The following is an 11,961-nucleotide window of genomic DNA, read 5'->3' as shown; positions in this document are numbered from 1 at the left end:
TGAAGAGGGGGTCCCAGAGCCCCCTGCCTCAATTTCCAGAGGGGTGTGCCAGGGGGAGGTGCTGAGAGGCAGACAAATCTGGGATTGGATGGAATAATATCTTAAATTGTGAAACCCCGTGGACATGAGGGGGGCATCGTGTATTCCTGTGGGCTTCAGGTCAGAAATTAAAGGACCTACCCTCCTTATCTTATCTTATACACTAAGTTGGCTTGAAGTCCTGTTTTCTGTGGTCTCTTAAGGCAACAGCTAAGAAATATATGGGCATACTCAATAATTAATTAACTCATTCTCCTAGCTAATCATCCGTGTTTCTTATTAAGATTATTTGGACTGGTCTGTGAATTGCCACAAGGACTGAAGACCAGAACAGATACACTAAGACAGGAAAATCACTAGTAAAATGCTTATTGGTTAAGCACATAAATAGTTCTACTGAAGACAACAGTCTTGTTCAGTCATAGGTTTGCTTTTACTGAACAGAGGGATGAAATCCTAATTCCTTGTCTGAAGGCAAAGTTTGACCAACTTATTCAATTGTACCAGTATTAAATGCAGTTTTAAAAACTCACACCCATTTATCCTGTTCTGTCAAGCTAACAGCCAGTAAAATGAAAATGTAAAAATAAAAATTTTAAAATAATAAATTACTTAGAAAACAATCCTGCACTTTTTACCTCACAAAGCATCCCTAAAGATTTATGAGTACAGGTAGAGTGTTCAGTGCTGTGCCAGTGGGAACCTGATATGATTTGCAATAGATCTCACAGCAAATGAACCCAACATAGAAGTAGGGATGCTTGAATTTATGAAAAGTTCTTCTCACTTTTTCAATACAAGACAAAAAAAAAACCTTAGAACATTCACTGAATAAGAATGAGGAATTTCAGGAAAGTCTGAAGAAAAGCTATTATTTAAAAATAGAAAATTTAAAAATAGTACCGCAGTAAAAATTTATTCTTCTTTGGATTCTTCATTTTTTTTTTCAAGATTCCCAAGTTTGAAAACCACAGCATGTCAAAACTCAAGGATGTTTTCCACCTCCCTGTGTTTATGAACAGGGAACAGAACCATGGTGCATTACAGGTAGGCAACCAACACAGTACATGATTTACAGCAAACAAAATGTGGGAAAATTATTATTGTAGAGACTAGAACCTTTGTGAAATATTAACTGTTACGATGATGAATGGTGTCCCCCAGAAGGAAGCTCCCAGGCAGCCATCAGGCCTAAGCTCCCTGCATTACTACAAGCAACAGATATTGAAGAGCTCATGCTCATTATTCAAGAGCTTGTTTTAGAAATGAGTTAAAAATTGCTGTTTGTAATGCTTTTAGATTTCAGAGAGACACTGCTGGTGACACAGAAAGTAGCTGGGACCCAACTGTTCCACATCCCCTTGTTCTTGCCCTGTGTTTATCTAAGAAGTTCTCAATGAAGGATTCACTGGCTTTGCCCAGAGGAAAACACAGAGAGCTGCATACACACACGGGTTGCAAAGGTCACAAAGCTTCACTCCCGCTGAAGAATCACAGAACGAGTCAGGTTGGAATGGACCACAGTGGGTCATCTGGTCCAACCTCCCTGCTCAAGCAGGGTCATCCTAGAGCACATGGCACAGGACTGTGTCCAGACGATTCTTGAGTATCTCCAGTGAGGGAGACTCCACAACCTCTCTGGGCAATGTGTTCTAGTGCTCGCACCGGAAAGAAACCAAGAAACTTAGGATTCAAAAGGAAAACATAACAGTCTGTCTCGCTTTTTAGCTTTTTTTTTTTTTTTAAATCAAATTCAGCGCTGACTTCCCTTGAGAGCCGGACTTGGGCAAAGGGGACCGACCCCTCCAGCCGCTTGGCGAGGCGCAAGCAGCTCCGCCACCCCCTTCCCCAGTGACCCTCGGCCATGGACGCGATTTGTCCCATCGCCACGGAGCTCCCCACACCGGCAGCTCCGCCTCGGCCCGGTCCCAGCGCCGCTGCTGCCCCTCCATGGGCCCAGTGACGCTGCGGAAACGGGCCGCGCTCCCCGCCCCGGGCCCTGCAGCCCAGGCCCGAGCACCACCTCCTCGCTCCACTCTCCCTGCCCGCAGCCGCCGCTCTCCCCGCCCCCGGCCGTGTGTGCGGAAGCTGCCGGCGCCCGGGATTGTGGGAGCGGGGGGGCCACGGCGCGGGGAGGGGACGCGGCCGGGGCCGGGCCGGAGGGTTCCGGTGCGGGGCGCAGACGTGTCGGCCGGGGTCGCGCAGCGACAGGCGCTGCTGCCCCTGGCCCTCTCGGAACAGCGCCCGGCCCGGGGCCGGCCCGGCGGCACCATGGCCGGGACCAGCAGCCCCGAAGCCGTGAAGAAGCTGCTGGAAAACATGCAGGGAGACCTGCGGGGCCTGAGCCTGGAGTGTCGGAAAAAATTCCCCCCCGTCAAGGAGGTGAGTGGCTCTGAACCGGGCCGAGCCGAGCCGGACCGGGCTGGGCTGAGCCGGGCGGCGAGCGCCTCTCCGGAGGGGCCTCCCTGGCCGCGGGGCCCGGCCCGAGCGGAGCTGCCGCTGTGCCCGTATCCCGCTCCCCGGAACGGTGCCGCTCCCGGGAAGCTCCGACCGCCGCAGTCACCGGCTGCTCCCGGACTCGGCTGCTCCCGGACTCGGCTGCGCCCGTCGCGCTCTCTGTGCTGTTGTTGTCAGTGCGCTGCCGCGGCGCGGGCCGTGGGCCGGGCCGTGCCCCGCGGGGAGCGGGGCTGGCGGGCAGACCGTCTGTTGACAAGGGCGAAGCGGGGGCGGCACCGCTGCACCCCTGGCGATCTCCGGGGTAAAGACTAAGTTCGGCTTGGGTGTCTCGGCACCACCGAGCGAGCGAAACTCGCCCGAGGCGGGCTCGGTACCGGGGCTTGGGCGCCCGGGCGGGCGGACACCGAGCAAGCAGGAGGACTGTGCTCAGCCCCGGCGCTGCGGCTGCGGGGGGTTCCGGGGCCGCGCAGGTCTCCCCTCGGGTCTGTGCCGTGTCCCTGCGACGAGCGCACACGCTGCTGTTGCTCCCAGATCGGCGCGCCTTATTCCTCACCATTGCACATCCGTGTCTGCCCGTGTGAACTGTGCGGATCGCTGGTGGTCGCTGCGTGCCCCGTCGTTTTGGGGTTGTCGTTTGGGTTCCAGCGCTGTGGGTTGTATCAGTTCCAGCTGATACAACAGAGGAAGCTTGGGAGATACAGAAGTTTGGATTACTTTTTTTTTTTCCTTCTACGAAATCCCATTAATAAACTCATGAGTAAGGTTGTATGTTTTATTTTTCAAACCTCCGTTTATGCTGTGCAGGCAGGGACCTCAGTAATCTCGATGAGCCGGATTACTTTAATTGAAGCGCAGTCAGATTTTTTTTCGCTAACTGAAGTATACATTTTAACCATATGTTTCTTTATTATATTTATACGGTCAGTTTAACATTTTCCCTAATGGTAGTTTTCTATGCAGTAGTGGGAGTAAAAATACTAATATATTAACTCAGATTAAACTGCAGACCCAGAAGCTCAGAAGAAAGAAATTGCATATGGAATATGACTTGAGTTCCAATTCAGTAATAGCATATTTAGTGTTGTATGTAGTATTATACCCTTTAACAGGTGACTTGAAGCTAATGACTGTTCTTGTTTTGAAAGGCATGAAGTGACACACTGTAATAGAGCATATTGTGTATGACTGTAGATTGCAGAGGAACGCTGGTCTGTTTGAGAAATTCTGTGTGGTCACAGAAAAACAGGAGAAAGTTGTGATCAGTACTGAGGAACTGTGCGTAGTCACATGTAAATAAGAAAAAGTTGTGGTCAGTTGAACAGAAATCTGCCTGTGTGTTTTGGAGGGACATGGGGGTGCCGCTTCCACTTTCTTCTGTGTATTACTGTGTGACTCTTAAGTTTAGTCCCTGAACAAGTTTCCCCACTGGGTTAATGTTTACTTTCTTTTAAGATCTGCAAAGGAGATGGGCAGTGTCACCCTTAAGCTAGTATTTTTAGTAATGCTTCGTTACATTTGCCATGGTGACCATTTAGTAACTACTGCATGTGCAGTTCTTGATACTTGTTCAGCACATTTATCATATTCTTGTGTAAGTTTGACTTTGTGTTATTCCGTTTTATATCTTGATGGCAATTTGCTTAGCTTTCTTCATTAAAAACAAAGTTTTTTCACAATTGTCTGGAATTTGGATAGGTTTATGGAATAGTACTGGACCATGTTAACAAAAGAGGTGGGACTTTCTGCTAAGTTGTGAGTTCCTACAGTAGGATGTATGATAGTCATAGGAAATGATCTTACTTCCTCACTTCTGGAAGCCATTTTTTTGTTCTAGTTTTAAAGGAAATGGGTGTTCTTTTTTTGTCAAATCTAAACTGCTGAACAGATATTTTAATTGCATGCATTTGATCTGATTATGATTAGATTTGGCTAGAGTGATCAGAGGAATTCTTCTTATTGATTTGGAAAAGCACCGTTTTTTTAAACTATGTTTAAACATAGGCTTTTTAAAACAAATTCCTACTACTTACAGTCTTACTTTTTTACTTGCAGTGTAACTAGACTCCTCATTGCTACTACGTGTTGTAATTTATGAGTTTATCTTGCAGCTGATGTCTGTGCTTTCACGTCACTTAATAAATTCAACATACTGTGATAAAGCTATTGAAAAATTCATAGTCCAAAATTAATAGTTGTTAGATGTATCATAGTTGTTAGATTTGATAGGTACTTTAAGAAGGTAAACTGCTTCTAATAATCTTTCCAGTGTGTGACGTAGTTGAAAACTTTGCTCACAGTTATTTGTTATCATCAGCCACTTCTAAAATGATTTGTCTGTTCTGGTTCTTTTTTGTTTTGTTTTTATATTAATAGTGTCAAAATTCTACAAACTGATAGGTTTTCTGCTCATAAAAGTGATAATGTAGTTCTCAATTCTGCTTGTTGCTCAGATGATTAACTTGAGCAAGTCCTTTTTTAATCAATACTGTAGGATTTTAGACAGTTGTATGATCAAAAAAATAGAGATTTCATGTTATTAAAAGAGTTTTAGTTTTCAAACCAAGTTTCAAACTAATTTAGTTTTTAAAACATCTTTCTAATGTATATGTAAGCAATATCTCTTAGGTACAGGGAAACCAGAACAATATTGAACGATTCTTTGAACAGACATGTAGATGACACAGCTAAAGAACTTTATGGGACTTTTTTCGGCAGGGGAGGGTGAGAGTGGGGCTTGGATGCAGCAGAGAAGGGGACAGCCAACTGTGAAATCTAGATCTCATTCTCAGTTAGGAGCTTGAACTCTTCACTGTTTTAAGCAATTTCATCTCATATTTTTCTATTACTTCTGAGTCTGTAAAGTTTTCTAAGTGGGTTACATGTATGTGGGTATCATATAGTTCTAAGTCCAGTTACTTACAACAGTGGAGTCTGACTTTTCTGACTTTGATAATCTGTTAAGAAACGTTGAAATTGCTGAGTTTCAGTGTTAAACTTCTGACAGAAAAATATGTGGCAAACTTCCTTCCCCTTAGAGCTTTTAACTAAGAAATAACAGGATGTATTGTTGGCTCCAAAGCATCCATACCTCATTTTTGCTCTGTGTGACAAATAATACCTGAGTAGGATTTTCCTTGGTTATGCCACTTAATGCTCTAAGAATGGGAGCTGCAGAAAGAATCTGTAGGCTTGAAAGTATGTTGCTGACGATGTTTGGGGATTAACTAACGCAACAGACTTATTTTTCTTAAGGGCATGGGGAATACCAGTTACTATTGCACTTCAGACACATCTATTTGTTACTAGGTGGTTTTTTTTTTTTTGATACTTTCGTCAGATCAGCACCAACAACAGAAGTATAGTAGGCATGAAAGCTATACACTATGACCAAGAGGTAATTTGATGATTGCGTCTGTGATATGCCAAGCCTGTTTACACTGGCAGACATACAAATAACCACATTGCTGAAAAATGTGTTTATATTTTCACAATGTATTTTTGTTGCCCAGTTAGAAAAATAGAGACTGTGGATGGGATAGAAGCTCTCAGGGCAAGAGTAAATTAAACAGTATCTTTTGGAGCTTGAAATTACAGAGGATGAAACAGTCTTTGGTACAGGCATCAGTTGTGTTCATGTTATTTTAAGTAATCTGGCATTTCTCCTAGAAAACAATACTACTTGGTCATTATTTTGTTGTTTTTAATACAGTGGGTTCTCAGATTTGCTTTGTACTATAAAGTGTTGTAGTGCTGCTAATGCTGCCCCAAATTGCATACAGCCTGAAAAGAGCTTTATAAAGTATTTTAACCTGCTAGTGTTTGGAGTTTTGATCTCCTGTGCTGTGCTTGTGGGAAGCTGGTGGTGCTCTCTTTAGTGAACTGGTGGAAGAATTTTGTCTTATCACAAAATTGAAAATAGTTTAGTGTGCTAAATAGGTTGCCTGCTGTTTCTTATTACAGAATGGGAATATTGTTCGGTAAGCTACATCTGACTGCATAAAAAACCAGATAATTTGACTGCATAAAAAAACCTTAGAAATACTAGGGGAAAATATTTATAATTAATAGAAATAATAGAGTTAAAAGGGAAATAAGTTCCTCCCGAAAGTTCCTTGCAGCGTGAGTTCCAATTGTATGTAACTGTTGTTTACACAGATCCAGTCAAGCTGTCTCAGCTTTCTAGTAGGCTTGTAGTCTTTATGTTGACTCAGGTTTTTTCTTGACTTTTAAATAGCAGTAAAAGCAAAATGAGTTTAAAAAAATACACAAAAAAATTAACTCTTACACAGTTACAGGTGAACTTGTGCTGGTAGGAGAGGAGGGAAAGGGCAGGTGGGATTGGAGCAGGCAAGGACCGCATCCTCCCTTGGCAGGATCATCTTGGCCTGGGACAGGGCATGCCCTCTGCTTGGCAGTTGTGTCATTGATTGCAGGTGCCTGTATATTTTAGGATGTTTGTTGCTGTGGTGATTTGGAATAGTAGGGTTGGAAAAGAAGTAGTATTCTACTTGCTTCCACGTGGAAAAGCAGCACAGAATTAAGTTTGAATACTTCAGTCAGTTGAAATGCTCCCTTGATATTCCTGGAAGAAAGTTTTTAATAGCCTCACTGTGCTGGTTTTTTTACCAGATCTTTGTTTGAAACAGCAGAATTGCTTTTGTTTAGCTATTTATTGAGTTGTGTGTGCCCTTGGCATACAGACATATTTTTGAAACTGTATAGTGATTTGCTGTATCTAGAAAAAATAATAGAATCCAATGTTGCAATCTTATTTTTTCTTCTTTTATAAGAACTCTACTTGCAGGCAAGTAGCCTTACAAAGTTCTTAAGGTAAAAGTTAAAAAGTTTGGGTTTGAATGACTTCTGGACAAAGCAGACTTTAAATTACTTAATTACAGTAGAAGTGGTGTGGACTAGTTAAGGCAAGAGATAGGATTTGCCCTTTCTGAGAGTCTGTGTGTTGTTTTGTGTTGTGTTGTCTGAAGACAGGCTTTATTCATACATTTCTTCCTTTGGAGTCCTGTCTTATTTGTATTGAGTCATGTACATAACAGTGTAATCCCCTGGGTTAAATCATTCTTGTTTAGGAATTATATGCTGAACACATTTTAGAGTTAATGACAAATAGTTGCGAAGCTTGTCCTTTTTAGGGAATCTTTGATGTCATTGAGTAGCTGTATGAAACTAAACATGAGGATGTATTGCAAAAGTTAAACATACATTAAAAAGATACTGATCAGTTAATTTTGCTTATAATGTCAAAGTGGTTGTTAGGTTTCATAATGCAACTGGAAGGAACGGTTAAAAATGTGTGAATATTATATGTTTGTTCTGTAACAGTAATAATATTTCAGAAATTCTGTTGAACTTAGTGCAGTACACAAATTGGAGAAGGCTAAGAAAGAAAATGACATGCTGAAATGCTTTGTGATTTGGACATCTGAGTCACTTGATGTACTACTGTCATCGAATGGTTTCTGAGTGCTGTGTTCATGCCCTCTAGTGGTAAAAGGATGAGCCAAATGAACCTAACAAAGAGCAAGCCTTTGTACATAGACCATTTTCTGTAGGAGTAACCAAGTTTTTGGGTTTTCTGCTTAATTTTTTTAATAAAATAGATTAAATAATTCTGACACTATAGCCTACAGGGAACTTAACCTACTCTGAACTTTCCAGGGTGGTTTCTTTTCAGGTCTTCACAACATTAGTTCAGAAGGATGAAATACTGTAGAGTTTTTTATTTGCTTTTAAGGGGTATTCACTTAACTTATGTTTTAAAGGTTCTTTTGAAATAGAGAAACAATGCTCTTTAAAATGCATATTGTCATACTTATACAGCTTGCACTCAAGCATGTGTTTTGTGCATGTGACTGGAGATTACTCTGTAGCATTCTTGAGTTGCCAGCCTAAAGCTGAGCTGGTAACCTGAAATGGCTGATTGCTAATATTTCCTTCAGTTCCTATTACAATTCCTGATCTTTACCACTTGCTGTGTCTGCTGACTTCGTGTTTGGAATCCATTAGTTTTACAGTGTTTTTTATTCAATATTGATCTGCATACCATAGTATTTTTTCAAAATTATGTTTTTAAAAGTGATCTCTTACGTTTCTAGGGGACCATCATCTATTCAAATGCATTCTAAGCTTCATATGATCGTTTTAGTGTTTGAGAACAAATGTCATATGTTCAGAAGGGATTCACATCGTGCACATAGACCAAATTTCTCCGTCACGTAATGCCTTGCAATTTAATGAATAAAGAAAATGATTAAAAGTTCCACTAGCTCGGTCTCTCTGTACACTTTCCAAGGAACACATTTCAGTGCAGGATTAAGGTGACTAATGTCACATGTCTAAGCTCCCTTCATTGATTGTGCAGGCTTGGTTTGTTATGGAAGTACTGTCAATAGATCCAAATAACTATTCAGGGCATCATGTAGCCAGGGAATTGATTCCCTCTATCACCTAGACATTAGGTGTTTTACATTGCCACTTGAAGTGCAATAATGTTTCTTCCTTGGCTTCCAGCATCTGGCCTAGGAGAGCATGGGTCTTCTGGTGTCTGCGTGTAGTTGTCTTGGATACAGAGGCCTAAGCTTAGACCTCTGAATTGAGCCCCTACTAGCAGGTCAGCTGAATTAGCTTAAGGAGAGGCTTTAAGAATTAAGGAGCATTCAGTAGAGACAATCTCCATTGTAATGGGAGTCTAAATATTTAAATTTGTGCATCTTAATACCTGATTTAATCCCCATCTGCCTCCCATGGCTTCTTGAAGATCATACAGGAAACTGTAGCAGAAGTTGGGAATTCTTGGTGACTCCAGTTCTCAACTGGTGCCCAGACTGTCAACTGTTTCTCTTTACCAAGTGCCCAGCAAATGGGCCTTGCTGTCTCTGACTGTGTGACTCTAAATGTAGTACTTGTGGCAAACCCTCAAAAGTTCCCTGGTCCCATCTGTTGTGATCAACAAGCTGAAGGCAAAATTAGTTTGAACCTCAAGTGTACATCTCCTAAAGCTCTGAAACAGGCTGTTGTTTTATTTTTAGTGTAGAATGATGATTGTTGTGTCAAAAGTATGTCATTAAAATTCAAGTGCAAGTGTTCTATTTCATTGATTGAAAATGAGTTGTGTGGTGCTTGAGTGGATCACTCAGAAATCTGATAACTGTAGACATGGGCTCTCAGGATATCCATACATATATATCTACTACATATATCTCAAATATATTATATATATTAATATTATATTAAAAATATATGTATAATTTATATAGAATATAATACAAAATATGGGGTACATCCTTATTCTATCTGTCTGTGGAAGAGAGAAGTATAACTTAAGAATTTGTTGCTAAGTGGCTGTGTTTCTTCTCTATCAAGTCGTGGTTAGCTTTTTTGTCTTTCTGTCTACATTAGTGCTGTTCAGTAATGAGTTGTTTTATGTTATTTTAATTATGTTAATTTGTTATGCATTCTGATTTCTTCTGTTAATTTATATGTGATGGTTTTTCCAGCTGAGGTGTAGCATTTTGATTATGCAATGAAAACTTGTAATATAAAATATTTGTATTTAATTATCTTTATGTTCACGTCAAGTGAGGTAGCTCCAGAGGCAACAGCTCTGAAGCACTTTAGATAACACTGGCACCTTTCCTGGCATTATTGGTGGTTAACCTTCAGGATTCTGAATTGTCTGCTGGTACTCCAGACTGACAATTTCGGAAGATCAGTGGGCCAGAGGAGTGGTCACTTCTGTCAAGTGAAAGAGCACTTTAAATATGAGAGCAACTAATACAGTTGTACTAAAGCTGGAAGTTAACAAGGTTGTGTGTTTTTAAAAAATAAAAACCACAAACTGCAGTATTGTAAATCTTCAATTGGAGAAGAAAGTGTGTAATAGAATCAGTTAATGCTTTCATTTTTTTCTATATGATAATTTTTCTGATATAATGATAATAAATCATTCACTATAATAAACCCCTGTGAGTGCACAGCAATGTCAGATCAAAACTGGCAATTCACCAGTTTAAATCACAGGTAGAATGAGCATATAGAAGAAAGGAGAGTCAGAGCAGGGATTGTGCTTGTGGGGAGGAAGATAAAAATACAGAAGGCAACTACGGTGATTTTTCAAACCAATGTGGTATACTTGAGTGCTTTCATGAGACTGGTTTAGTGAGGAGCTTTTTGTGAGTGCGTCCATTTCCAAATAATAGTTTAGCGGTACAGTAATGGTCCAGAATGTGCTTTTGCAAAGCAAGCCAGAATAACAATGAAGTGAAACTGTACTTTAGACCAGATGATATCTTATCTAAACTATTGGATATAGGGTTAGTGTTCTAGTTGGAAAGGTAGATAATGATGGATAGAAAAAAATTCTCTTTTTATTTCATGTAATAGTTATGAAATGATCATAGGTAATATATATTACTCTCATCTAGTCTTAGTAAAAGGTTGGCAAACAGTTTATTGTAAGTACCAAAGCAAACCATCGTTCCTGAATGCTTTTCTTTTTAGAATAGAGAAATCAATAGTTTGTGTAGTAAGAACTGCAAACCTTACAGCAATTTTAGTGTCTCTGGAGATCTTCTCCAATTTGCTCCAATGTACAACCAAAACACAAATGATCATTCAAAAGCACTAGCAGTGGAAATTCTTGATTTTATTAACTTTCAGTAACAGTGCTGTCAAATTTAGAAGTTCATGCAAAAATATCTTTAACATTAGATCAGTTCTTAGTAGAAATTAGCACATGGTTGTTGCATTAAATATCTTCATGGTAATATATTTTCTGGTTAACAAAATAAAAAAGGTGCTGACTTTTTTCACTTTAGATTCAAATTTTGTGTCATTGTTCCCTTAGAAAAACTTGTTAACTATGTTATTATTTTTCAGTGAAGGAAGGGTAGCTCTTTCATGTTCACCCCAGGATAAGGTCAAATCCATAGGAATTACTGTGGAGCAACTGATGTACTGCCAGATCACATCCCATGTGATCCCTCTGGTACCTTGCTTGCCTGTACATATGCGTTGCAAGATGTCTTGGCCTGGGAGAGTTAAATGTTCAAGCATATGCTGTGCCATTGTTCCTCGTGCTGCCAGGACAAGTCTCATTCTTGGGCTGCCAGGTAACATCATTATGATCATGGAGTTAGCTACAGTGATACCTTTTGGTAATGCAGACTGCCCACTGCAGTTGGGTTTGAGAACTTCCACAGTGTCCGCAGAAGACAGATTTGAAGAATTGGTGCCTTTCAAATGCACTTATCACTCTGCTCCTGGTATAATCAGCAAATATTTGGTAAATTCCAAGGAAGGAGAAAGATGATGAAGCAAGTGTTTGAGCCCAGAGGGTCCTGTTGAATTTTGCTGTGAGATTATTGGCTGTTTGATTAAAACCAAATCTAAGTACCAGAAGAGAATGACTTGAATATGTGCTATCACAGAGAGTCAATTTCTGTTCTT

The 11,961-nt window shown here is 40.8% G+C and overlaps 1 protein-coding gene across 4 annotated transcripts in view; it reads left to right on the top strand.

Annotated features, from left to right (window-relative positions):
- Nucleotides 1-2,288: 2,288 nt before the first annotated feature.
- Nucleotides 2,289-11,961, top strand: part of MON2 (MON2 homolog, regulator of endosome-to-Golgi trafficking) — an 80,610-nt gene continuing 70,937 nt past the window's right edge. For all 4 annotated transcript variants that reach the window (XR_010430794.1, XR_010430793.1, XM_064655800.1 and 1 more), the window contains exon 1: nt 2,289-2,421. Coding sequence is in view for 2 of the 4 variants with exons in the window: in XM_064655800.1 (XP_064511870.1) it covers nt 2,311-2,421 (111 nt within the window). In the remaining 2 variants the exon portion in view is untranslated. The remainder of the gene's footprint in view (nt 2,422-11,961) is intronic.

Source organism: Pseudopipra pipra, chromosome 5 (assembly GCF_036250125.1).
Source record: "Pseudopipra pipra isolate bDixPip1 chromosome 5, bDixPip1.hap1, whole genome shotgun sequence".
Classification (NCBI taxonomy): Eukaryota; Metazoa; Chordata; class Aves; order Passeriformes; family Pipridae; genus Pseudopipra; species Pseudopipra pipra.
This window is presented reverse-complemented; position numbering and strand designations above follow the sequence as displayed.